At 49.4% G+C, this 26,968-nt stretch overlaps 2 protein-coding genes across 10 annotated transcripts; one reads left to right on the top strand and one right to left on the bottom strand.

The window, feature by feature from the left end:
• The first annotated feature begins 142 nt into the window (after positions 1 to 142).
• IL24 (interleukin 24) lies at positions 143 to 6,294 on the top strand. 4 transcript variants are annotated; one of them, XM_084866469.1, is made up of 6 exons: positions 143 to 195; positions 1,647 to 1,845; positions 2,937 to 2,999; positions 3,864 to 4,022; positions 4,437 to 4,511; positions 5,599 to 6,294. In XM_084866469.1, the coding sequence occupies exons 2-6, from the start codon at positions 1,675 to 1,677 to the stop codon at positions 5,680 to 5,682; spliced, it is 552 nt and encodes a 183-aa protein (XP_084722595.1). In that variant the 5' UTR covers positions 143 to 195; positions 1,647 to 1,674; the 3' UTR covers positions 5,683 to 6,294. The 4 variants fall into 4 exon arrangements, with proteins under 4 accessions (XP_084722595.1, XP_084722596.1, XP_084722594.1 ...); XM_084866470.1 differs by having other exon boundaries at positions 148 to 290; positions 4,440 to 4,511; XM_084866468.1 differs by having other exon boundaries at positions 148 to 290.
• A 715-nt stretch (positions 6,295 to 7,009) lies between these two features.
• FCMR (Fc mu receptor) lies at positions 7,010 to 23,072 on the bottom strand. Of its 6 annotated transcripts, none has more exons than XM_084866462.1 (9): positions 22,912 to 23,072; positions 15,835 to 15,881; positions 14,522 to 14,854; positions 13,569 to 13,886; positions 12,477 to 12,681; positions 11,663 to 11,793; positions 11,291 to 11,443; positions 10,763 to 10,842; positions 7,010 to 8,273 (listed from the first exon to the last, which is right to left on the bottom strand). In XM_084866462.1, the coding sequence occupies exons 1-9, from the start codon at positions 22,974 to 22,976 to the stop codon at positions 8,097 to 8,099; spliced, it is 1,509 nt and encodes a 502-aa protein (XP_084722588.1). In that variant the 5' UTR covers positions 22,977 to 23,072; the 3' UTR covers positions 7,010 to 8,096. The 6 variants fall into 6 exon arrangements, with proteins under 6 accessions (XP_084722588.1, XP_084722590.1, XP_084722589.1 ...); XM_084866464.1 differs by having other exon boundaries at positions 10,784 to 10,842; XM_084866463.1 differs by having other exon boundaries at positions 13,569 to 13,868.
• Between the last annotated feature and the right edge of the window lie 3,896 nt (positions 23,073 to 26,968).

Below are 26,968 nucleotides of genomic sequence, written 5' to 3'. Positions count from 1 at the left end.
GGTGACTAGGCAATGAAGTAATTCTCTAGGAAAGCATGACCAATTTCCCTTTCTCCACCCCCCTCTTCTTCCTCCTCCCCCCGCCCCAGCCCCCATATATATGAATCTTCACAAAGCTGGCCTGCACACCTTTACTTTTGAAACGACTTCCACAGCCCAGACAGGAACCTTCCACCCACAGTGACATCCTGACTGGTGAGTGGCGAGGGTGCCTCCCAACTTCCCCCCTCGGTAGCAGGAGCCAGACACCTCCAAACAGCAAACCTCGAGCATCCGACTCCAGCCCCGAGGTGAGTGATGCGGGAATTCCTGAGTGCTTGGCTTTGAGCACCAGACTGCTGCCTCCCTGGGAATGGCGGTTGGGATGGCAGTGCCAACTCCTTCGGGGACTATGGAAGGATAAGATCTAACTGTGGATGAGGTGCCGCCTCTTCTGACTTAACACCAAGACGAATTTGGGCCAGATGGGAGGAAGAGCAGGAGGAGTATGAGGCCCAGAGATGAATTTTTTCCAGAAGGTTTGAAGCCTGTGGAGTTTGAGAGAACAGAATGGGAAGACCTTACCTAGAGCGATGCTAAGGCTCAGACTTGCATGACGGAGGATACTGGGTGCTGGTCTTGGGTCCCACTTCCCTGCCCATATGCTGGAGTCATTCCAGAGACAGGCCTTCCCCCATCTTCCTGCCCAGCCTTGGGGTAGAAGACTGAGTTTCTTCAGGTGGGAGACAGTTGCCTGGAATATGAAAGGTTCTTCAATGGTTGTGGGAGGGAGAGAGGGAGGAAGGGAGGAAGGAAGGAAGGAGGGAAGGAAAAAAGGAAGGGAGAAGAAAGGGAGGGAGGAAAGGAAGAAGAGCAACGGGCAAAGAAGGGAGGGAGAAGGAATGCTCTGGGCACAGTTATGACAAATAGATAATGATTCACCTTTCTCTAGCTTGGGGCCTCTTCATAGTCATTCCAAATTGGCACTCTAGTGAAAGTTTTCAAGGTGATTCATCCAGAAATGCGATTCCTACCTCGTGTTCAGTTACCTAAAAAGCCAATTCTTAGGGTCAAAAGTGAGTCGTCAGTTGAGGTGGCAGAGTGAGAGTGTGCCAGGATGCATCCCTCAGGCCCCTCGTGATGAGGAGTCAGAGGTGGGCTGGAGTGAGAAAAAGACCTGCCCAGGTGTGCCTGGTGTCTGAAGGGCAGAACTCAGACAAGCGAAACACCCAGTTAAGCTCTACCCTTGAGTTGGGGCTCCCTGTTTGTGTTCTTTGGCACATTGTAAACACCATCCCCTCCCCCCTCCCCCTGCCCATTTCTTCACTCTTCTTGGTCACATTCTGACTAGCAGGTTGTTGGCTAGAGAGCAGTGTATCGAGGAAGGAAGGAGGTGCCCAGAGTGTGTGATGTGGATGGGCATGAGGGGTTGAGCAGATAGTGAGATAGTGAGACCAGCGGGTGTGAGATGTGGGGGCAGAAAGACCCTCACCTCACCTCAGGGCACCCATGTTTGCAATATTCTAACTCGAGCAACCCACTGTAGTCTCAGGTTTCCTATCTGTGTGCCAGGCTGGCGAGGCAGAGCTGAGGAGCGTTATTTCTGAGTATACCGGTCCTGGGCCAGAGGGCCGGCCTCAGCGGCCTGTCTCCCTTTCTCCCGGCAGCATCCTCCTGGTCCTTCCTCCACAGCAGATGGGCTCTCCAATGCAGAAGGCTGCCCTCCCCTGCCTGAGTCTCATCCTGCTTATCTGGAGCCAGGGTCCCGGGGTCCAAGGCCAACAATTCCAATTTGGGCCCTGCCGTGTGGAGGGGGTCGCTTTCCAGGAACTGTGGCAGGCCTTCCGGGCCATGAAGGACATTGTGGTGAGTGAAGTGTCCTTCTGGACCCAGCTGCTGGGGTTACTGTGTGGGGAGGCTAAGAGTTTATGATATGGAGCCCTTTGTACCTAATCATTTCCCTGGGATAACATTGTGAAGCTAGAAACATCTCAAGCCCACGTTTCCTCTTGTACATGAGGAAACTGAGGCTCAGAAAGACATGGTCAGTCCATAAGGAAATAAACACAGCCACGAGGAATAAAGAGCAGGGCCTATTCATCCAGGCTTCATCTGCAACCCAGGGGGACTGGAGGCTCCAGCAATGGGAAGTCACAGGAAGTCCTTTGAGTCCTGCCTTCTGGAGTTTTCACCTACTGTTTAGCAGGATCCTGCTAGTCTGTTACCACCTACTTACACTTTGGCTAAAGGTAGAAAGAATGGTTAATGCTGAGTGAGGAGGCTGCTGGGTTTCTCCTGGGCCTGCAAGTACTCTATTATGTGCCTCACAAATGCACTCAACTCCTTAAAGGACAATCCAGAGGCAGGGCTGAAAGTGGGAGCTCAATGAGGCAGCCTGGGAGGGGAGAGACAGGACACTTATGAGTGATCGTGACCTTGAACCCAGCCCATAAAGTATCCCCACCCCCATCAGTTTCCTTATTTGCACAATGAGGATGTGGGACAAAGGCGCTCAATAGCTCCTTCCTCTCAATGATTCTTTGAATCTAAATCCAAGAACTGAAATGAATGAATGTCTGGACAGCAGGGAAAGCCCCATGGGTGAGAAAAGCAGGATTTCCCCACGCTCTTGGAAAAGGGAGGTGAATCTTGCCCTCAGGGATTCTTAAACCAAATAGGGTTATTTCCTCTGGTCTCAAAGGAGCCAAACAGGTTCCTGACCAAGACTCTAAGAACTCCTGGGATTGCATCTGCCCTTGGGGGCCAGGTTTAGTGATTGTGACTGAAACCTTTATGTCCGCCCCAGGAGGCCAGCTCAGGCCTTCCTGGACACCCCCCTGGCCTCTGAGACCTCACAGGCTGGAGAGATTTAGGGGTCTGGGGAGGCAGCATGTATTTGCACTGCTGGTTTCTATACCGCCTCCCAACTGAGACATCTTTTCTTCCTGTTCCCAAAGCAAGCTCAGGATAGCATCATGAGTGTCCAGCTGCTACGGAGGGAGGTTCTGCAGAATGTCTCGGTAATCACACCTCCTCGGGGAAGGAGCATGGCTGGTCTTCTGTGGGTGGGGGTGAGGGGTTGTCTGGGGAGGCTGGCAGTAGACTTCCCTTCTGTCCCTGGCTGGGCCTACACAGGACAGGGCTGGGCCTACACAGGACAGGGCTAGACAGTGAGCCAAGGAAGTTAATGCATGGGGGGCTTGCATGTGATGGCATGGGGCGAGGGTGGAGAGGAAGGCTTGTCAACATCGTCTCCACTTGGTCAGAGAGTTGCCATCCATCTTTCTCTTTTGCATTTGCTTGGGTCTCTTCCCATTTCCATCCTTTTTATCTCTCCCATTTCTGTCTTCTCAACACCCATCTAGTCAGCCAGCGAGCACACAGATGCTGCCCCGATCCCTAAGGCGCTGAGCTTTGCTCTGTGGCTCTCCAGGGGCCTGAAGTGCAAGTTCAAGGATTCTGTGTGCCCTTCTCATTTCTTCTCCTTCCAGTCCATTACCCAGCCAATTCACAACCACCACGTTTTGGGTGCTTTTCAGGGTGTATCATCCCACATGGCTATTAAGGAGGTCATGGGGGTGGAGAAGAGAGAATATTGAGCAGATAGGGATGGGGGGGAAGGGCTCAGAAACTAGACCCGTGTGTGCCACTGACCAGCTGTGTGACCCTGGGCAAGTCCTGCTCTCTGGGCCTGTGGTTCCTGCCAAAAGCCAAAGGCGCCTCTGTCCATGCTGGCGAAGGCTCCTTGGGTCTCATGTTTAGCGGCATCTCCTGGAAGACCCTGCTTCCTTTGTGCCTACCTTGCGTTGGCGACATGGGGGTTATTCACCCAGGGCCGGGGTGGGCCTAGGCCTCGGCTCCTCCATGACCCCGACCCTCCTCAGGGCGCTGAGAGCTGCTACCTCCTCCGTGCCCTGCTGAACTTCTACCTGAACACCGTGTTCAGAAACTACCACAAGAAGGCAGCTGAACTCCGGATCCTGAGGTCCTTCTCTACTCTGGCCAACAATTTCATTGTCATCCTGTCAAAGCTGCAGCTCGAAGTGAGTAGAACAAAGCTGGGACCAGGCCCCATGGGCAATGGTGTGTTTGGAGGAGACTCCGGTCCCCTTAATTAAGCTGGTCGTGGCTTTTATTACAAGACAGGGAGTCGTGAGAAAAGAGCACAGGCCTTGGGCACCAGCAGTTCTGGGTTCAAGTCTAGCACTGCTTCCAACCAGCTGGTTGGCCCTCTGCAAGGCGCTCAAGCTCTCTGGCCTTCAGTTTTTGCATATAAAATGGGATGATCACCCCTACCTGGTAAGGCCACTGTGGGATCCAGCCTTGGCTCCTTGAGGACACAGACTCAGCACTGTCCTCTGAGGCCTCAGGACCCTCTGGCATCACTAGGAAGGAATGGGAGGGGCTTGCCTCTGCCCCCACCCAACATGCGGAACAACCTTTTCCCTGTTCTCCAGCAGGAAAATGAGATGTCTCCCATCCGCGAGAGTGCACGCAGGCGGTTTCTGCTGTTCCAGAGAGCGTTTAAGCAGGTAATCAAGGCTGGGAGCTCAGGGCTCTCTTGAGCTGTGGCAGTCAGATGCCCCAGAGACCTAAAGCAAATGCAATGCAATTGCCTCCTCCAGGCTTGTCCCAAAGCCACCTGACTTGGCAGGAGCACAGCCATATTTACATTAATTAGCATTTACTTTGCATAAACACCACCAATGACACACTCTATTTTCCTGCCAGTGTTCAAATGAAAATGCTCTTCTGTTTCCCTAACGGGGTGATTTCACTACTGAACACTTATCCTGGGCAATTGGAGTCAAGTGAGGGAGAAAGAAGGAAGCTGCCTTGTAACCCTCTACATCTCCCTCCATGGCATTTTCCATAATGCTCACCTGGCTTAATTTGTGTGTGTGTGGGGGGGATCATGGGAAAATATATTACTTTCTCCCAAATTAATCCAACAAAGGAATGCCAAATGTCATCCCCAGCTCCCCACCCCCAACATGGATGATTTCGATCACCTTTTATTTATTTATTTTTAAAATATATTTTTATTGATTTTTTACAGAGAAGAAGGGAGAGAGCTAGAGAGCTAGAAACGTCGATGAGAGAAACACCAACCAGCTGCCTCTTGCACACCCCCCACCGGGGATGTGCCCACAACCAACGTACATGCCCCTGACCGGAATCGAACCTGGGACCCTTCAGTCCACAGACTGACACTCTACCACTGAGCCAAACCGGTTTCGGCTCAATCACCTTTTAAAGGAACAGATACATCTGCCCAAAAATAAATGAAGAGCAATGACACACGAAGGAAAGGGGCCACCCAGGCCTCAGTATGGGCCACCCAGTGGACTCAGGAGGTGGACCAGCCCCACCCACACTGGGATTCTAGGGTTCTTGTTGGCAGGGGCTCCAGGTGCTTTTCCCTGGCTGCTGACGCACTGCTACCCATTGTCTTCAACCCCAAAGTGGGCAGCACACATAGACGAGGGGCAGGTGATGGGTGGGGGAGTTCCTCAGTGGCCATCCCAAAGGGGACGCCGCCCTGGTGTGGAGTCAGCCAGGTCTAGGAGGGGTGCTTGTGGCTCACATGGCCGATCTCCAATTCCTCTTTCCTTTCAGTTGGACATAGAAGCAGCTCTGACCAAAGCCTTTGGAGAAGTGGACATTCTCCTGACCTGGATGCAGCAGTTCTACCAGCTCTGACTTCCCAGACTGGAATGCCCTCCTCGTTCTCCACGTCATTTTGGGAGCGTCCCTCCTTGTGATGTTCTCTGGGCACTTCCCACTCCTGCCCGGGGGTCCCATTCTTGGTCCAGGCTTATCCCCAAAGACTTCATTTATTTTATTTTATTTTATTTTATTTTATTTTATTTTATTTTATTTTTATTTTATTTTATTAATTTTTTACAGAGAGGAAGAGAGAGGAATAGAGAGTTAGAAACATCGATGAAAGAGAATCATCAATCAGCTGCCTCTTGCACATCCCCTACTGGGGATGTGCCCTGGGACCTTTAAGGCCGCAAACCAATGCTCAATTCACTGAGCCAAACCGGTTTCGGCAATACTTCATTCTTTAAGTGGCCATTTCCATGGAAGTCTCCCTCAGATGCTGTGAAAAAGCTGCAAAGCAGGCTCCTATATTTATTACAACTCTATTTAATACCCGTCAGTGTTTTAACTGATGTTATATTTATTTGTGAGATTAAGATCTGGGACGACACCAGAGATGCTGCCCCAGGCTTCTCTTTTATCCTCTATGACCCTGGGAACCATGTGGGGCAGAGATGGTGCTCAGTAAAGGCCTGATAAACTGGATATTTTTGCCTGATTTGAATTGTTGGGGAACAATGAGGGATGCTGGGATATACGGTCAAACGTTTGGGCATGACTATCCCATTGTCCTGTCATCTCCAGGAACAGAGCCGTGGGGTGGGGGTGAGGGGCACCAGTGTGAAATGTAAATGAGAAAAGATCTAATGTGCCCAACTCAAAGCAAGCTCATGAAATGTTTCATTTCGTGCCCACACTCCCCACCCCACTCACACCTCAGTTAACCTTGGGTGCCCTCCTTTCTTATCCTACTCATGCTTATCTGGAGAGGGTGCCAGGGGCAAGCTGACATTGCTGATGGTGTGGTGGTACCTGGGTGGGCTCTCCGATCGGGGATGCCATTCCCTGCTAATAAAAGGCAGGGAACTCAAGTCTGGCAGCCTTTCCTTTCTGTTTCTGGACAAGGGCCCAGGGAGGCTGAGCTGTGTGTCTGGGAACGACCTTTTTCCCAGCAGCAAGATTGGGCATCCTCTCGTCTCAGGCTCTGGCTTGTCTCTGTAGTTGACATCAGCGTAAAGATACAATGTCTGCCTATGCCCTTGCGCAGAAGACTGAAGGGTAAGAGTCTGTGGAGGAGATGGGACGTCTTCCTCCATGACGGAAGTGCTATTGCCGAGCTCCTGGCCCTCAGAGCCCCGGCCACTTTCCTTCCCCCCCTTGCTGGGACTATCTCAGCCATCCACACCGTTACCTCTCTCTGCTTCCAGAAATGCACCTTATCTCGTGGCCAGTTACTGGTGTATTTCTGGAAGCAGAGAGAGGTAACGGTGTGGATGGCTGAGATAAGAGCCATGTTAAGATGGAAGAAGGATAAGGAAGTGACACAAACAATTTTTAGAAGACTGTATATTCTGCAGCTTTGGGGTGAAAGGTTCTATAAATGCCAATTAAATCCATTTGATCCAGAGTGTCCTTTAGAGTCTCTGTTTCCTAGTTAATTTTTTTGTTTGGAAGATCTATCCGGTGATGTCAGCTGCGTTGAAGTCTCCTACTACCGTGTTTCCCCGAAAATAAGACATCCTCCGAAAATAAGACCTAGCGCAACTTTGGGAGAAAAAAATTAATGAAAGACACTGTCTTATTTTCGGGGAAATAGGGTATGACTGTACTGTAGTCGACCTCTCCCTTAGAGTCCTCTAGAAGTGACAAAAACTATTTTTTAAAAAAGGGAAAATGCTAGGGTTAGAATCCTTAGGAGCATCAAGGAAGGGAGACTGAAAGGAGATGCAGGGACATAGGGAAATATATATGGTTCTGAAAATTTAGAATCCTTCATCACATCAAAATAAATCACCCTGTCATAGGACACAAGATGAGTAAAACTCACTAGTAAGTGCCACCCTTCATGAAGACCAGGGCAAGGTGTTGCCAGGGGCGTTTCATACCAGGCACCCTCCAGCTCACAGGGCTGAGGCATGGCCTCACGTTGCAGTCCAGGGATCTTCCATTGGTAGGAGGCCCAGGCCTGGGAAGGGTTCCAGAAGCAACAGCTATGCCTGAGCTCTGGCTCGCTGCCACATGGTCTAGAGCCAAGGCCGCAAAACCCCTGTGGTCAAAGATAGTCTGCAAATCCCACAGCCTGGCACAGGGCTTGAAAAGGAAGCAGATGGCATCGGGACAAATGCCCTGCGTGGCCAGAAGCCACCTGAAGGCCACGGGGGTTTGCAAAGGTGTGCAGAAGAGCCGCGGGAAGTGAGCTAAGCTCAGGGCGATGTGGCAGAGACAGGATGGAAGGGGAGATGTGGGACATTAGGATCAGGTGTTGGAAACCAGCAGACAAACAAGACTCATTGGCGCAGAGGCCTGGGCCCAGGGGGACAGCTGGAGGGGTGACTGAGGCAGGAGATATTGACGTATTCATCTGCATCAGCGTCCTCCATCATGGCGGCAGGCTGGCGGTAAACGCTCATGTATTCGCAGCTGATCTTCAGAGATGGCTCTTGGGGCCAGGGAGTTTCCGACACCTGGGAAAACCAAACAAGAAGCATCACTGAGTCTGTATGGAGAGATTCTATATTTCTCCAGCCGAATCCCCACAGGGGGCCGTGGCGGGCATGCGTATGGTTGCTGACTTCCAGAAGGCAGCAACACAGAGGTGGCTGCGCTCCACCAAGCGTCTCCGCCCTGGGGATTTTCAGGGCAGTATCTCACCCAAGATAACTGGAGAACACTTAGATCTAACGTGGGCAGGAACTGCCTTAAATGGGGCTCAGACTGAAGTCAGGTGGCGAAGCACCAGCCTGAAGGAGACTTGGCTGCTAGAGGAGTTTCCCTCTGGGATTAGATGGAATAAATATACATCTTCAAGGGAGTTATTCAGAGGCAGATGAGTCACTCCTGCGCGCTGGAAGGGCTTGGAGAGGCAGTGACGTGGTGTGACAGTGCATTCCAGGAAGGTGCTGGGTGGTGAAGGGGAGAAAGGCAGCAGGGCCTGTGGGCACCGGGTGCTCCTTTCCCCAGACAGAAACTTCAGAACTACCTGCCTTCCGGATGGGTCTGTTCTCAGGGGACCAGGCTGACCCACGACCCAAGAAGGCTGGCGTGGTGATGGGCCACATGTTTACTTATGTATTTATTTTAATTATATTTTTATTGATTTCAGAGAGGAAAAAGAGAGAAAGAGATAGAAACATCAATGATGAGAGAGAATCATTGATCAGCTGCCTCCTGCACACCCCACACTGGGGAATCCAGCCCGTAACCCGAGCATGTGCCCTTGACCAGAATCAAACCTGGGACCCTTCAGACCACAGGCCAACAACACTCTATCCTCTGAGCCAAGCCAGCTAGGGTGTGGGTCACATGTTCAAGCACAAGTGCTGAGAACCAGAAGTCCAGCTCCCTGAGCACAGTAGGCCCCCAGGAAGTGCCCATGGAAAGGACCTGTGGCTCTTTGAACTTAGCTCCCATTGTCTGTTATCATTTACCATTTGAGATCAATTTATTTGGCTTTAAAAATGAAAACATTCCCTGTGAGGGCGAAAATAGCCACTCCTTCATCTTACACACCTTGTTAGGAACTCGTTCCATCAAGATTTTTGTCCCTAATGGTAGGGCTGAGAGTTTCAAGCAAGGAGGAAGGATAAAAGTTGAACAAGCTGACAGGGTGAGGATTGTATGGCCACAGGGCAGTTCTAGACAAAAGGGTGTGAATGAGGGCAGCGAGGGTAGAGTCTGGGCACGGCTGAACCTGCCTTAGCTGCCGTGAACCCTCTCCAGCAGGGGCGAGTGACCACAAACCCAAGCAGCTGGAGGTGACTGTGGCAGAGCTGTCACTGGCTGCTGGCATCACTTTTAGCACAAGAGTGCCCAGCCTGCGACTACATTTCCCAGCCAATGGATGCGGGAGGAAGTGATGTGTCTTGAAGAAGCAGTGTTCTTTCCCTCCCTCTCTGGGCTGGAGTGTGGCGTTGAGCACTGACCATGGTCCAGGCAAGACGCCAGGGATGGGGAAGCAACAAGACAGGAGGTGTTTTAGCCCCTGGGCGACCTCCTGCCCTTACTTGGGAGAAAACAGACTTCCATCGTGTGAGGCCTCTGGTTTAAGGTCCATTGCTTTAGCTAGTCTACACCCTAATTAAAAAAAAGACTTTGGCTGCCCTAGCGGGTTTGGCTCAGAGGATAGAGTGTCAGCCTGCAAACCAAAGGATTCCAGGTTCGATTCCCGTCAAGGGCATGTACCTTGGTTGTGGGCACATCCCAATAGGGGGTGTGCAGGAGGCAGCTGATCAATGTTTCTTCCCTCTCCCTTCCTCTCTGTAAAAAAAATCAATAATATATATATATATATATTTTTAAAAAGACTTTGGCTACACTTAGTTTTTCCTGGTTTCTAAGCAAACAGTGCTTTAGCTACTGTGGGCTACTTAAGAGATTAAAGTCATTTCCCCCCTGAATTTTTGGGGAAAAAAGATGAGTAGATGGTTTGCCCATCTGCCAGTGGCCACGGACAGAAACACGAGCTCCTATGTCTATCCCTAGATTTCAAAAGGAACCCTCTCCACCCCAGGTGCTGAATCCTCTCTACATCTTGCCACCTGCCAGGTCATCCTCTGCGCTTCACTGCCTCTCGTGATGGGTGAACGAGCTCCTCTCATCTCAGAGAGCGCAGGTCTCCCTCCTATTAAGGTAAAAGTGTGTAGCTCCCACCCCCTTCAGGCCTCCTCGAAATAGACTCTCTCCCGCGAGAGCCCTTCGTGTGAGAATTACCACCCATCAGCCTCTACTTGGCACCCGCGAAAATGCTTGGCTAGCAGCCAGGTAGCTAAGTTTACCCCATGGGCGGGCAGGCCCTGCAGGGACACCCCTGAAGGAAGAAACTGGGACTAGTTCCCGGACTCGGTGCGGTAGCAGCTGGGAAAGCGCAGCCCCGGAGCTACTGGTACGCGAGGCTGGGGTGATGGTGCCCGGTCCGCGTCCAGCTCTGGGACCGCCCCGTCGGGCCAGTTCTTACCTGGGCGGGGGCAGAGCTCACCAGCGGCGGAGCGGGCGGCGCCGAAGCTCCGGGGCCCGGGGTTGGTGCCTCCAGGTCACCTGGGGGAGTGGGAGGCCTGGATGAGGGCCGGAGAGGAGGAGCTGGCCCTGCGCTCTGGCTTTCCTCTTGCGCGCCCTCGGCGCCCGCTGCTCTGGCTGCTCCAGCTCATCCAACCGAAGGCTGGAACCCCGCATCCTGCTCTCATCTGCCCCCATTGCCCCTCTCACCCCCTGATCACCGTCTCGTCCCGCCCTGATCCCCGTGACCTCCCCGCTCCCCCGCACCCTCCCTTACCCTGTAGTCCCCCAGGACCCCGCCAGCCAGCTCACCCAACGGAACTCTGGGACCCCGTATCCTGCTCTCATCCGCCCCCATTGCCCCTCCCACCCCTTGATCACCGTCCCGTCCCTCTCCCTGATCCCCGTATCTCCCCGTTACCCCGCTCCCTCCCTTACTCTATGGTCCCCAGGCCCCTCTCCAGCCAGTCACCCCCCCGCCCCTGCTTACCCGCGGCGTGTGCCCCCCGGTCGCGCCGGGGGCAGGCGCTGTAGACGTTGTTTTGAGACCGTGGCCGCTGGGACACGCGGGGCCGCTGCGCCTGGGGCCGCTGGGAGGCCCCCATGGCGCTCATCCTCAGCCGGCTCGCCCGCCTGGAGAGGGCTTCTCGGCGCAAAGCCACGGAGAGGGGAGAACGGCTTAGGGGGTGCGGCGCCGGCCCACCCCCCACGGAAGACCAAAGCGCCCCGGATGCTTCGTCCCCACTTCCAGGTGATTCACCCCCATCCCTGGTTCCTCGAACCCCAGGCCGCTCCTCTAAAGCTCCCCGGTTTCCCCGGGATCCAGCAGGGGGGGGGGTCTGCTCTGGGCTCGACCGCTCACCTTTCTTCCTTTGAATGATCCTGGTCACCAGCATCCCCAGAAGTGTCAGCAGGATGAGGCTCAGGAAGATGGGGATCAGGAGCTGAAACCCCTGGTCTTCCCTTGGGGACGCTGGGCCGTGGTGGGAGGCTCTGAGCGGGGACAGGAGAGGCAGAGGGGGGAGAGGGCGGTCAGGGAGGAGGGAGGCCTAAGAAAGCACTGTTGTGTGGCCACTTTTTGGAGGCGGCTCAGGTTGTCCCTTTGTTAACGGAGTTTTTTTCTCCTCCCAACAAAAAGCCTTGTTTCTGGAGTCAAGAAACCTGGGTTCACATTTAGATTCCAGCTTCCTTCGTTGGGAGGAGAAAATGCTGCCCCCTAGTGGTCTATTGCAGCACTTTCCTGGAGCATCTAGCCGTGAGAGCAGTGCTGTCCAATAAGAAGCATAGCCCGAGTCATATACGCAATTGGAAATGTCCTAATAGCTAGATTGAAAAGGTAAAAGGAAGCACGTAAAAGTAGTTATCACACTTAACAGTTTAGTCGTTAATTTTATTCTCGTTTAGTCTCTCCCCATCGAAACAGATGTGAATGAATGCAGAGGGACTGCAAATGTGGGGTCTGGCTTCTACAGGATCGACCGCTGGGACATTGGCAAGTATATTTATGTTCAGGCCACTACAGAGTTAATGTGCTGTGCTCACAGGTAGTCCACTTCACAGAGGTCTTCTAGAGACAAAGCCAAGAGGGGTCTTGGCTGGTAGACATTTCAGTGGGTCTCTGAGTTCTAGACTATTTTGCCGGGTTCTAGCCCATCCTGGGTGTGGAGGCCTCTCACCTCTGCCTGTGAAGCCTGGTGTGCTGGTTGTAGCTGGCTGTCTGGGGCCTGAGCAGCCCCTCCGGTGCTGAGGTCTTTGAGCTTGTGGTGGGTGGCAGGCGGGTGGTGGGCTTTGACCTGGAAACTCGAGGGCGGTGGGTGATTGGGGTGGTAGGGGAGGAGTGCTGTGCTGGAGGGGCCTCCGTCGTCGGAGCGGGTGAGGTTTCTGCAGGAGACAGCAGGAAAAAGTGATCTTCCATCTGACACCCTAGTCTCCAGCAGGGGTGGGCCACCATCTCTGTCCTGAACACACTCTCCCCTGTCACCTAGGCGACCTTCGTTCTTGCACTCCTCGGGGCCTGGCATGCCTTCTTAGCATGCCGTCCACACCCAGGAAATTCTACCCAGATCTGCTTCAAACACCGTTTTCTCCAGGCAGCCTTCCCCGACTTCCCAGGCAGAACAGCCTGCCCTCCTCTGAGCATGGAGAAAACTTGTTTTCTGCCATGTGCTTGTCTATTCTCCCCCCTCCCACACCTGTCAGGGGCACATAATATCCCTCTTGGCGCCCAGCAGTGACACTAATCTATCTACCCCACAGGGTAGATGTGATGGCAATATTGCATGTCAAAATGCATTTGAAACAGGAAAATGATATAGAATGTAAAGGTATCATTTTTTTTTAGTAGAATCATTTTTTTTTCCATTGCAAAATAGAGTTGTTAAAATCACTGTATGCCAGCAAGTGGAAGACAGCCCTGTGGGCAGCAGGAGTCATAATGAGCTCCAGCTGGGAGCCTTCTGCCCAATTTCTGTTTCAGCAGTCATTCATAAAAGAGCTGGGTTTTGTGAATGGAGCACAAACTCCATTGCTTGCGGTGCCACCTAGTGGTGATGTAAGTTCTGCGACTAGAGTCTGGTGTCCAGGCTGTAGGCTGGGCTTGAAGGACACAGAAACAGACTTCAGGGGGGTACCCTCTCCTGAGGCAGGGAAACACACAATCCCAGACTCCGCCCTGCTCTGCCGATCACTCTGTGAACGAACACAACCCCCTTCCCTTTTCACAGCGCCCCATCACCACCTCCTCTCCCACTCCAGCTTCCGGAACTGACCTTCGGAGAGGACTTCGAAGGAACTGGCAAGTACGGGTTTCTGGAACCAAGGGGGCATCTCCATAGGTGGAACTTCCTGAAACCAGGGTGGCATCTCCATAGGTGGAACTTCCCGAAACCAGGGTGGCATCTCCTTGGGTGGAACTTCCCGAAACCAAGGTGGCATCTCCTTGGGTGGAACTTCCGGAAACCAGTGTGGCATCTCCTTTGGTGGAACTTCCCGAAACCAGGGTGGCAGCTTCTCCTCTTCCCAGAATGGGTCATACTCTACAGGTGGTATGAGGAATGCACTGGTGGGCTCTGGAAGGAGACGGAAGCCTGGGGAAGGGGCAGTGGTCTGAGCTGAAGCTGACTCAGCCAAGGTGGGTGGCAGCGAGGGGATGAGGACAGAGTCCGCCAAGAGGGGCAGACAAAGAAACCCTTTCACCCCAACCCAATCCACCCGGAGGCCACTGGGTTTTTAGGATGTTGAATCGGTGCTGCTGATGTGTGAGGGAGTCGGTGGAGAAAGACAGGACTCAGCAGAAATATAGAAAGGATCAGAACCTACAGCAACACGTTTGGCCTACAGATGTGGCCTGAGAAATGACTGCCTTTCCTTTATGTGCACCCCTGATATTTCTCCTGGGACCATTATGTCTTTTTGCTCCCCATTTCCTCCAGTCTCAGAGCCTCTCCTCAATCTCAGCCCCCACTCCCCGCCTCATGCCCCGGGCAGGATGGATGCAATACAACACAGGAGAGCGCCAATCTTGTTTGCATAGTCAATTCCGTGGACCACGAATTTAACTGACTCTAGGGGGTCCACCTATACAAATCTCGGTTATTATTGAACTGACTAATATGACGCTAGCATAAGAGTCTGGGGACTGCCAGAGACCGCTGGCCGTTCTAACCTTCCCGAACGGAAAGGTTTGCTGGGGGCCTGAGCCTCCATCAGGTCGGGCACCTACCACTGCGGACATCCAGGGTGACTTTCTGGGTCTTGCCCCTGTCTGTGTGTCTGCCTTTCCCACAGGCATAGACTCCGCTGTCGCTCTCGGTCAGCTCTGTCACCTCCACTAGGAACACATTCCGGTCTGGACACAGCTTCAGGGTGACTCGGTTCTTGTATTCGTTCCTGACAAAATTCATGCTGGATACCACGGTGATACACGCTTGCCGTTCGGCTGTCTCGCGGCACAGATACACCCTATCATACACTGCAGGAAGTGGGCACTCGATGGTGATAGATCCGCCCAGCATCCCCTCCAGCTTGACTTCTGGACGCTTCAGGGCTCCAGATACTGCAGGAAGAGGGAGCGAATGGACAGGAAGCCTCATTACCAGCCGTACTCCCAACTCCAGCCCTCTTTCCAGCCCGGACCCCAGTCCAGCCTCATGCTTATCCCCAGAACTGCCCGTCCCCTTTATCAGCCCAAGCCTCAGCCAGTCCTCCGCGTCAGTGCTATCCTCATCTCTAGCCCTACCTCATCCCCAACCTTTTCCCAGGCCCATCCCTCTTTACATCCTCAGTACAACTCTATGTTCATCTCTGTGCCCAAACTTGTCTCAGCCACGCTCCTCCCCAGCCCAGGCCTGGACATAACCCTCAGCTCATCACCAAACCCCCTAAGAACATGGTAAAAAAGTACTCCACTCCAAGGAGAGAGGATATTCCATGGTAAACGCAAACAGTGCACAAACCAGGTGACTTTGGCATGGCATTGGGAGGCATGGAATCATTTTGCTGCAGCAGGTTTTTCTGTCTAGTTTTGCTTTGCTCAGATCCATTCAGCCAGAACAACCATTCCCACCCAGTTCTATTTGTTATCTCAATAAGCATATATTGAATGCCTTTCAAGGGACAATAGATAGTTGGTATTCCTCTCCTCACAGAAAGACTCATTTAGTGGGTGGTACAAATGGAAAGCCACTCCTGGCTGGTGTCGCTCAGTAGCTGAGTGTTGACCCATGAGCTAGGAGGTCATGGCTTGATTTCTGTCAGGGCACATATTGAGGCTTGATCCCCGGTAGGAGGCATGCAGGAGATAGCTGATTGTTGATTCTTTCTCAATATTTCTATCTTTCCCTCTCTGATATAATAATTTAAAAAAAAACCAAAACAAAAAACTACGATCTCATGGCTGCAACTCTATATTCTTCTTAACACACACACACACACACACACTCACACCCCACAAATGGACAGCTACTATAGCACAGTGTCATGGATCCCACGAAGAGATAGATACACAGGGCTCCTTGGAAGCATCAAACAGGGCACCTGGTCCAGGCTGTCGCAGCGGGATGGTGTAGTTTGAGGAAGGCTTTCTGAAAGAAGTGATATCTCAGTTGTGACCTGAAGGCCTGGGCATGGAGGGCAACTGAGGGGGTAATGAGGGTCTTCACTGCAGTGGGGGACAGAGAAGGAAAGCAAAGGTGTATGTGGGTTTGTGTGCCTGTGTGCATGGGTGTGTATAGTGTGTGAGCCTTGGGGAGGGGCTGGAGTGGGGAGGGATAAAAGATGTGGTTCATGAATCCCTGACATCAAAAGCTCTGCTTTGGCCAAAGAAAGCAGGTCTAATGCAGTTGGAGAGGAAGGTGGGGCTAGTGGGCAGTTAAGGGGGTCCAATATGTGTCTGCATATTTCTATCAAGATGGTTCCTAGGGTGATGTGTGTGTTGTGGTGGGGCTGGGGCCTTGAATGGAGGAGGAGAGATGCTTCCAACAATGGGAACAGCCCCCATATGGGCCAGGATGAACACATGTTAATGGGGGCGGGGGGAGAGAAGATCATGAACTTCCTGAAATTCATCCACAGATCACACATCAAGAATAGCTGCTAGGGCCCTAGCCAGTTTGGCGCAGTGGATTGAGCATCTGCCTGCAGACCAAAGGGTCCCAGGTTTGATTCTGGTCAAGGGCACATGCCCAGGTTGCAGGCTCCAACCCTAGTAGGAGACATGCAAGAGGCAACTGATCAATGATTTGCTCTCATCATTGATGTTTCTATACCTCTTTCACTCTCCTTTCCTCTCTGAAATCAATAAAAATATAAATAAATAAAAAAGAATAGCTGCTGAGAGTCAAGGAAAGAAGTGGGAGCTTGTGGCTTCTAGATGAGCAGAGACCCGAGGAAGACATTCAAGGAGAGGGAAGAAGAAATAGCCATGGGAACATGGGGTGTGGGAGAGGAGGCTAGAGAGGGGCTGGAAGGAGCATTTGCATGTTACTATCTAGAAGTGCAACTATTGTAACATGCTAGGGAGAAGCTGAGGGGCCAGCCACATATGTAAGATCTGACACGGAAACCCTTACACAAATGACCTAACACTGCTTTAAATCCGCTGGGACTTGAGGCATGTGTGGTCGTCTCGTGACTGTAACATGGCAATGGAAGGGTGACCTGTGCAAAGGACAAAGACCCAATTGAGGGGGCTGGGGAACCACCTGGTGTGTCCAGATAGCCCACACCTGCATGTAAATCTCAACACCTGTGAGTGAACACATCAACATTTTGGGACCAACTCAGTGAGAAATGGGCACGGATGCTGCTTTCCCAAGAGCAAGATGCTATAAAATAGCCATGTGCCCGACAGAGCAGAGAGGGGTCAGCCCCTAGCCAGGCACCTCCTGTGGCCACCCTCCACTCACCCCTGGCTTGCCTAGATCCTCTGTTGTGGGCCGCATGTTTGTGTCCGTGTGGTGAAATCCTAACCCCCAACGTGCTGGTATTAGGAAGTGGGGCCTTTGGAAGGTGATTAGATTAGATGAGGTCATGAGGTGGGACCTTCATGAAGGGATTAGTGTCCCTATTCTCTCTCTACATACAAGAAGAGGTCAAACAGGCGCATAGGGAGACAGTGGCCAAATGCAAGCCAGGAAGAGGGCATCTGCTGGCACCTTGATCTTAAACACCTGGTTTCCCGAACTGTGAGAAATAAATATCTGGTGTTTAAACCCTGCAATCTATGGTATTTTGTTGCAGCAGCCCGAGCTGACTAAGATATCCTCATTGTGCAAACGCTGGATGGGGTAAGCACAAGAAAAGCTGCTGGGTACACTGAGCTCTGGTCCCAAGGAAGCACCAGTTGGCAAGATGAAAATGACCAGGCCACAGCTCTCCTTGGACTTCAGAGTAGCTTGTAATGGGCATCCAAGGCTTAGAAAAGCAGATTTCCCCAACAGAAGAAAGATAGATGTAACTTCCTGGTTTAGAACTATGCACAGCATGCTAAGATTCATGTGGAGAGAACTTGCTCGATCCAGGTTGGGTCTAGGCACCTCATTGTAAACAAGCATCCAGGTGTCCTTAAAGTTTTGTGATTCTGGGCTAAAACTAAATTTCCAAATGATTCCTAGGAGAAAGGGAGGGGTGAAAGGCTATATAAAGGAACCAAGCTATTTAATGGCATTTTAGCTACTAAGTAAGTGACATTTATCTATAATTTGGCAACTTGATTTATACTGGCACTGTAGGGGAGGAAGAAAAGGTATATGCAATTTCAAAAGTTACTAATTACATAATTAGATATAAATGGGTGTTTGGAACATGAAAATAATATAATTTTCATAATGCAAAATAAGGTCAATGGTCACATGGCCTTGACTGGTGACAGAACTCAGGAGATGGATTCTGGATTCCACAAAGCGATAATTTTCAGGGAGAGGGGAGTGATAATGAGGAGCTTATAAATCAAGTCATAGCAGAATCTCTGAAAGAAGGAAGCTGGCCTGAGATGTTTACATTTATCAGACAGAGCAGGCTTTGATAAGAGGATGAGAAACATCCAAATCAACTTTTCACTTCTGCATAGACCAGCCTATGTGTCCAGACCTGCAGCCTGTCTTTTGTCCTTTCACAGTGAATGGAGTGTCCCCCTTCCTATCAGAAGCCAGTGCCTTCATCTGTCCCCTGAGCCCACCTGCTCACCTTCCCCAGAACTTCTCTCCTGCAATTGCCCTTTCTTTCCCTGCCTCCTTGCTTTCTCCTCTTCCCACATCGCCATGGCTTCCACACATGCGCCATAGTGCCGTATTGAAAACCCCTCGGGTGACTTTTGCCTCCCCTTCAGCTGTCACCTGTCTCTGTTCTCTTTCTCAAACGAGCCATCAAAAATCACTGAATCCACGTCCACGCCTCCCAGTTCCTCTTCTACCTACACCTGTCAGAAGTTTGTCTCCAACATTCCGCTGAACGTGCTCTCATCAAAGCCACCCAGCGTTTTCCTATCGCCATGTTTAACGGTCGCTTCTTTGTCTTCATTTTACTCACCCTCCTGCAGCACTTGATGAAATTGAGCCCTTGAAACACGTTCTGCCCTTGTCTTCCCTGACACCACACTCTCAATAGCTGCTCTTTTTCAATCTCCTTACTTCTTCTCTAGCCACCTCCCAGTGTTGGGCCACCCCAGGGCCTTGTACTTGGGCCTGTTCCTTTTTCTGTCCTCCCTCACTCCCTGAATACTGGCTTATTTACTCCTGTGGCTTTTTGTGCCAACTCTATACAGAGTTCACCCAAACATTTATCTCCAGTCTTGTCTTTACCTCTGGGCTCCAGACTTGCCTTTCCAATATTTATACCTAGATCCCATTTGAATATCTAATATGGTTTCAAACAAACAATGGCAAAAAAAATGGACTCTTGATTTCTCTTCCAAAACCCATTTCTACCCTTGCCTTTCAGGTCAAATTCATAAAATGTTTTCTACAACCAAGGTCCATAAGTTTAAAACTTGTATTTTCTATGTAGTTTATTGTTTCAGATCTTATATGTAGGTCTTTGGTCCGTTTTGAATTAATTTTTGTAGATGGGGATAAATTGTAATTTAGTTTCATTCTTTTGCATGTAGGGAAGTAAAGGAAGAAAGAAATGAATGGAATTAGATCAAACTAAAAAAGCTGCATAGCAAAAGAAACCAACAGAACAGAAAGGCAACCAACCAAATGGGAGATATTGGCAAACAGTAGCCAGACAAGTGGTTAATTTTCAAAATATATAAAGAACTTATACAACTCAGCACCAAACAAACAATTCTTTTAAAAAATGGGGAGAGGATCTGAAGAGACAACTCTCTCAAGAAGACATACTAAAGGTCAACAGATATAAGAATAGATGTTCAATTTGACTAGCTCTTAGGGAAATGCAAATCAAAACTACAATGAGATGCCACCTCACACTTGTTAGAATGGCTGTTACCACCAAGACAAGTAAAAACAGTGCTGGGGAGGTTGTGGAGAAAAGGGGACCCTCATTCACTGCTGGTGGGAATGTAGACTGGTACAGCCACTATGGAAAACAGAATGGCCAGTCCTTAAGAGCTACCATGTGACCCAGCCATCCTCTTCTGTGTATCTACCCCCAAAATTTGAAAACCTTTATTCACAAAAATACATGCACCCCTGTATTCATTGCAGCATTATTCATTGTGACCAAGACATGGAGGCAACCAAAGTGTGCTTTCGTAGAGGACTGGATAAAGAAGATGTGGACATACACACAATGGGATACTACTCAGTCATAAGAAAGGATGAAATACTGCCATCTATGGCAACATGGGTGGATCTTGAAAATGCTAAGTGAAATAAATCAGAAAAAGCTAAGAACAATATGATTTCACTCATATGTGGAATATAGAACTAAAACTCATATAAAGAGACAAAAGTATGGTAGATACCAGTGGGAAGGAGGTGGGAGAGTGGTGAGTGGGGAAAAGGGGCTAAATATATGGTGAAGGAAGATGATTTAACTGGGTGGTGGGCACACAGTGCAATACACAGATCATGTATCATAGAAATGCACACTTGAAACCTATATGATCCTATTAACCATCCCCCAATAAATTATATGGGGGGGAAGAAAAACAATAAAGAATAAAACAAAACTGATTTCTTTACAAGCTCTTCCCATCTTAGTAAAGAGCACCAACATTCATCTAACTGCTGAAGCCCAAAACTCATCCCCACATGAAAGAATCAAGAACAAATTGTAGGTGTGTGTGTGTGTGTGTGTGTGTGTGTGTGTACCGGGTCACAACATCTAGTGTATGCATGTATTATTATTACTATTACTATTACTATTATTATTATTGGTAAACAAGGTTTGAAAGTCTATACCTTGAGATACTGCCTTACTTTATTAGGCTCCAGGCAGGGTGGCCTATAGCTTGGGCCTCATGCATTGGGCTCTGGGGACCATGAATGCAAATAAAAGCCCATATATTTTATGTCTAAATATTTTAAAGGTATAAAAAAAAGCTAATAAACTGTTAAATAAAGTTTGTACTATCCCCCTCTCTTTACAAATTTACACACCCCTTGGATGTTCACTCTAAAACATGGCTATAAGGTAAAGAAAGGCCCCAACTTCCCTGCCCCAGCCTCTTGCTTATCTCTCTGCTTTTCTATCATCCCTGGCTCCTGCCAGCACCACAAGGGTACTGGTATATACACGATGGATTCCCCAGCTGGCAAGTATAGTCTCCATCTATCTCCTTCCCAAGCAGACACATGTGCCACCCTTTAATTGGTCAAAGGATAGAAGACCCTGGGATGGAAGAACACACAGTCATTGAAAGTGGGCCTGCAGACATTTGGACAAAGAATTCAGGGTCTAGCCGAAACCGGTTTGGCTCAGTGGATAGAGCGTCAGCCTGCAGACTGAAAGGTCCCGGGTTCGATTCCGGTCAAGGGCATGTGCCTTGGTTGTGGGCAAATCCCCAGTTGGGGGTGTGCAGGGGGCAGCTGATCAATGATCCTTTCTCATCGATGTTTCTAACGCTCTGTCCCTCTCTTCTTCTCTGTAAAAAGTCCATAAAATATATTTTTAAAAAAAGAATTCAGGGTCTAGAAGAGGGGGTTACGGGTGGATTTGGTATGGGCACATTCCATTGGGCCTGTGAATCCTCACTCTGTGGGTATGAGAACAAATGGAGAAGAGCCAGGCCCAGAGCCTGGACTCCTCTGGCCCAGATAGAACGATGGTGTTGCTTAGAACAGATGGCCATGGTACAATTTAGGTACTTTTCACCTTCTGCTCCCACCCAACCCCTCTTCCCCCTGAGGTCTGAGTTTAATTTTACTCACATTGTGTTCACTTTTGTCCTACTACCTCTCACCCAGTCTGACGCTTCATTAAACCTCTGTTCCCTTGGGCTTTATAGGGGTTTTTGATCTTCAATTTGACAAACATTTGACTTTCTTCCATACTCAAGCCATCAGAAAGAAAGCAAGTCTGAATAAAAAAATACATTTAGACCATCAAGGAGATGAGTGTTTAATCAACAAAATGTGGGCAACACCCCAAACCAGAATGCAAGGCAGAATGGGATCAGCTATTGGGCTTCAAAAGAGGAGGTTCTGGAAAGTGTATAGTAAGGAAGGCGATGGTTGAGATTATCTTTGAAGGACTCATAGAAGGTAGAGGTAAGCAGAAGAATGTTCCCAGCAGAAGAAATGGGAGGATCAGACTAGTGGCAGTAAGTCTAGACTAGCACATGTTCAAGAAGTCCTGCTTGGCTGGAGGTTAGGGAAGTGCTGGGAAGGTGATAAGCTCAGACATACAGAGAAGCACAGGGGAGAGGTATGTAATCCAGCAGGCAGTTGGAGGGCAATCCTATGATTGGCGTCAAGCTCTTAGGAAAATTAATCTGGAACTATAGGTAGGTCAAATTGCAGGAAGAGGGAAAAATAGGTACGAGATGACTGCGTTCTTTTTGTTTCCATTCCCCCTGTTACCTCTCTAGTAGAGGCAGCCATTGCTTCTTATCCTGGTAAGTGGAAATCTAGAAAGTACGTGAATTGGCCATTGATTGAATCGCAGTATGGCTGGGGACAAATGGAAAGAGGTTGTGAAGAGCCATTCTAACATTTTGCAGCTCCAATCAGTGATAGAGAGATTAGCTGGTTTGGATGGTGACCAATGAGACAGCTGTAAACTGAGATACCGAGTTCGGAAATGGAGTAGGGCTACCGAATGGAGTAAGGAGTCTTCATTTAGAGTTGAAAGTTGAAAATCAGGAGTGAAAGAGATCCGAAGAAAAGGAGTGTAGAGATAAGAAGAAAGAACTTTGGTGGCACTTGCTTTAAGGTTCCAAATTAATAGGCTCTTCATTGGGGTGAAGTGACACTTTCAGCCCTTGTGAACCCAGAATGAGATGTGTCTGGAATGGAGAGAGGGATGCTAACAGGGAGTGGGAAGTCCTCCAATGCCTCATCTGGCCTCCGTCCATGTGCTGCCCTAGGTATTGGTCTGCAACTAAATCTGTCCAGAAACCTCAGAGCTGGAGACACCAGCCACTTCTCTACCTGTGTCCAATTCAAACCTCATAAGCCACGTGAGCTCTTTCCCCACAGCACTTACCTGTAGGCAGGAAGTAGATGAACCAAAGCCAGAGGTCCATGGCTCCTTCCAGAACAAGGTCCCATTCAAGGGCTCCAGGAGAGGGGGACAAAGATCCACTGCTCACCCAGGAACTGTCACAATCTGGGGCTTGAAAGAGATTTCTGGCCCATGTGAGGATGAAGACTTGAAAATGAGGAAATGACTATCCTCTTATTTGCTTGCCAGTCTTAAACCAAAAAAGAAAACATCAGCAAACCACAACGGAAGTCAGGAGTGGAGAAAACATGTTGTGTTGAATGAGATTGGGTCACCAGGTTCAAAGGGCTTCTATGCAGATCCCAAAGACCACTGGAAAATGCCAGGCATGACATTTCTTTGTCTTGGGCACTTTCTCTTGGAGGGGCCTCCCCTGCTTTATGTGTATTCATTGATGTCTTAGCCAGAGTCCTATTTTTTCTCTCTTGTCTTCAGGATAAAAGAGCCTCATCATCACTTTTCTTGGTCTGAGGGAGGCTGTGTGGACAGAAGCTTGTGCCTGAGTCAAAGGCTCTGGTTGTGGCCCTTGAAGTTATCTGACAATTATTTGAGCATCTACTATATGGGAATACTATGGATTTTGAACCTTGATTTCTTTATCTAGAAATAAAGGTGGGACTAGATGATTCCTGGTTTTCCCTCCTACAAAACATTGTTCCTGGGGTCTTAAACCTCGTATCAGCCACCCTTTATATCTCTTATATCTCCCTAAGGGGCTGGCTCTGGCAGAAGCCCAGGCTCCTGTCCAATGACCTCAGGGGTGATGACAGGAAAGAGTGTTAGACAGAACTCTGCCTAAAGTCACAGCAGGTTGGTACAGCTAAACCTTTAGGACCTCAACTGTCCAAGGGCACAGCCCAGTAACTGAAGAGAGACACTGAAGCAATCAGCCACGAGGTATCATTGGTTCCAGTCAGAAGTCCTGTGCTCTGGTCCTGCCTTGACACTTTCTAGCTTTGAGCCTCAGTTTTGTCATTGATAAAATAGGGATGGGCCATGCCTTGCTTTCATGAAACCCAGCAGGAACCAAGCTCATGGAAGTACTTTAAAAGAACTTTAATATAGAGATGTTCGGGGCTGTTACTTATCAGAGAACTTCCAAAGCTTCTTTCCTGGATGTTGCTCCCAGGTCGGTTCCCAGGTCCCCACCTCTGGGCACTGCTGCCTCTGGTGCCCACAGGAGACTGAGGCTTCTTCACATCCTTCTGAGTGGAGATGGCTAACAGCTTCCAGGCTCCTCAGTGGTCCTTTGCACACAGCTCTCCCCATCCCCCTGGCTCCCGCACACCAGATTTATCACAAGCTCTCCAAAACACAAAGCAATGACGTCCGCAGTGGAAGTCGAGTGTGAGGCTCAGAGCAGGTGCAGAGGAAGCATATGTGGTTGCCCGCCCACTCTATCTGTGTCTCCACTGGCCCAGAGCAGCTGTACTCATGACTTCCTGCAACCAACGTGTCAGTGTACAGTCTCAGGCCTCTAATTAGAGTGAGTGAAGGCCAGAGGTCTCAGGTCCCCTTAGCCTCCACCCTTTCTGACTTTGAGGACTCTGCCCAACTGTCACATAGCTGGGAAACTGTGGGTTCCATGTCTGGGATTGCCTTGGAGAGAGAAAGAACAAATGAAGAAATGTGTTGTGGGTGTGATTGTGGGCATGAGTGTATGTGAATGTGAATGTGTAGTGTGTAATGTGTGAGAGATGAGTGGTATACTGCTGTAATGTGTGAGTGAATGAGAGTGTGAGATAAGTGTTGTGTGTGATAGTGTGAGGGTGTGCAGTGGGAATGTTATGTGTGATGTTAGTGTGTGAATGAATGATGTGTGACATAATGATGTGTGTGATGTGTGAATATGTGACGGGTGGCTGAATGTGTGCTGTTGTAGTGTGAGTGTGTGATGTATGAACATGTGGTGTGTGAAGATGAGAATTGGCTTTGCTGTGGCTGGGGCCTGCCAGGAGGTGCTGAGGATGTGTGGGATGAGTGGGTAGGAGAGATTTTCACTTCCTGTGTGGCCCAAATAAAACCCTCAGAAACATCACGTTGGGTTGTTAAGAGCAAGAATTAGGGGTCTTAGGATGTGTAGATAGGAAGTGAATATGTGGAGTCTCAAAACTTCCAGACCTTGGCTTACCCAGTCTCTGCCTCCACATGCTGCCCCAGGGTCTCAGGGTTGAGCCTCAGGGAAAGCTGATGCCTGGCTAGATTGCAAAGTTGGAAAAGTTTATTATCCTTCTCTTCTCCCTCTCATATTTGTTTCCCATTTAACCTCATTTCTCCTTCCTGATTAAAGGGCTGCTGTATCTCCCTGGTGCTCCTAATGGAAGGGGTCTTGATGGTCAAACATCTTCTAGGAGCAATGAGTAATCAGAAGGGATGGACAGCCCTAACTGTTTTTGGCTCAGCTGGTAGAGCATCAGCCTGCGGACTGAGAGGTCCTAGGTTTGATTCTGGTCAAGAGCATGTACCTTGGTTGCGGGGAGTGCAGGAGGCAGCTGATTGATGTTTCTCACTCTCTATTCCTCTCTCTTCCTATCTGAAAAATATCAATAAAATATATATTTTTAAAAAGACTCACTTTTATTGTAAATGACACTGTCAAATTCCAGTTTGGGGAAAAAAGAAGGGATGGACAGGATGGAAAAATTCACAGCCCAATGACAGGTAGATGGAGACAATGAATAATACCACATAACTGGTACAGAGGATTTAGAACACTTCTGCTCTAGTCAAATTTAATGTCTAGTAACTTAGGCTTCATTATCCTCCTTATGTTACAGATGGGAGAAGAAGAATATTTCTCATAAAGTTTTGTGAGGATTGCAGGGATCAGCATTGCAAAGGGCTTCGCACAGGGCCTGGAATAATGTCACAGAGCAGTGGAGACTAGCCTCTGCCCAGGCATGACCCTTTGGTGAGTCAGAGAGCAATTTCCCAGGGGTAAGACTGTGATAGGTTTTGACACACACCTGTAGCTTTGGTGCTCCTGGCATGATTTACTCTCATTCAGGAGAAGCTAGGTAAGTATCATCATTGTAGAGAACAGAGAAATATTTCAGATGACCACCCCTCCTAGCCAGGGAGGAACCCAAGGCTCAGGACTGGGCATTACAATTGATGTGGTTGAAGGGGAGACTAGGAGGATTGATGTCTGAGTCTGGTCAAGGGTAGGCTTAGGAAGCATGTGGCATCAGAAGCATCATGTTCAAGGACTAGGTGGAAGTGAAGGTTGTGCCCCACCTCAGGCAGGATAGAGGGGCTGGAAAGAACTCTCCCAGACAGAACTCTCCATACACAGAGCCCAGAAGAGGAGTCTTGGTTGGGGTGGGGGCTTATAGGTTATGACAAATTTCAGTGCTAGAACCTAAGAATAGCCTCAGTAGACAATGGTGTTTGTTGTTGTCTTTCTTTCTTTCTTTCTTTCTTTCTTTCTTTCTTTCTTTCTTTCTTTCTTTCTTTCTTTCTTTCTCTTCTTCTTCTTCTTCCTCTTCTTCTTCTTCTTCTTCTTCTCCTTCTTCTTCTTCTTCTTCTTCTTCTTCTTCTTCTTCTTCTTCTTCTTCTTCTTCTTCTTCTTCTTCTTCTTCTTCTTCTTCTTCTTTTAAATGTAATCACTGTCCTCCAAGTGATTTTGGATCATACCTGACCCTCCTTTCTAAAACCCAAGTTATTCTTTAAGTAGCATCTAAGGTGATATTCCTATGGGGGGAGGAGGAGTTTATTTATTTGGTAACTTGAGTTTGATGAGCAGTTTCTTGATCTTGGAGGATACCCCAGGAAGGTATGGAATTCAAGGTCAAGTATTCTGTGGATGCTTCACCAAGATTTTTTTTTTAATGCCTAAGAGGAGCACTGATGGTACCTGCTCTCAGTTTGTTCTATTATAAATAGTCTTAATTATGTTCTATTACACAGAGGTTTGGGGTCTTGACCATTGGTGATGACCAATTTATTCTTTTATTGAATATCATCTTGGTTCCATTTGGAGGGTGTTTCATAGCTCTCCTCAGCCCAGTATTGGAGATAGAAGAGGCTTTTGTTTTAG

Source organism: Pipistrellus hanaki, assembly GCF_964339955.1.
Source record: "Pipistrellus hanaki genome assembly, chromosome: 18".
Classification (NCBI taxonomy): domain Eukaryota; kingdom Metazoa; phylum Chordata; class Mammalia; order Chiroptera; family Vespertilionidae; genus Pipistrellus; species Pipistrellus hanaki.
Note: the sequence above shows the minus strand (reverse complement) of the source record. Positions and strands in the feature narration are given on the sequence as shown.

Bases quoted from the DNA above. Each gene is read 5' to 3' on its own strand.
- IL24 (XM_084866469.1), top strand. From the start codon at position 1,675: ATGGGCTCTCCAATGCAGAAGGCTGCCCTCCCCTGCCTGAGTCTCATC. The intron at 1,846-2,936 runs GTGAGTGAAGTG...CTGTTCCCAAAG, and splicing joins GGGCCATGAAGGACATTGTG to CAAGCTCAGGATAGCATCAT. The intron at 4,023-4,436 runs GTGAGTAGAACA...CCTGTTCTCCAG, and splicing joins TGTCAAAGCTGCAGCTCGAA to CAGGAAAATGAGATGTCTCC.
- FCMR (XM_084866462.1), bottom strand. From the start codon at position 22,976: ATGGGACCTTGTTCTGGAAGGAGCCATGGACCTCTGGCTTTGGTTCAT. The intron at 11,444-11,662 runs GTGAGCGGTCGA...TGCGCCGAGAAG, and splicing joins GATCATTCAAAGGAAGAAAG to CCCTCTCCAGGCGGGCGAGC. The intron at 8,274-10,762 runs GTAAGAACTGGC...TGGTTTTCCCAG, and splicing joins TGAGCTCTGCCCCCGCCCAG to GTGTCGGAAACTCCCTGGCC.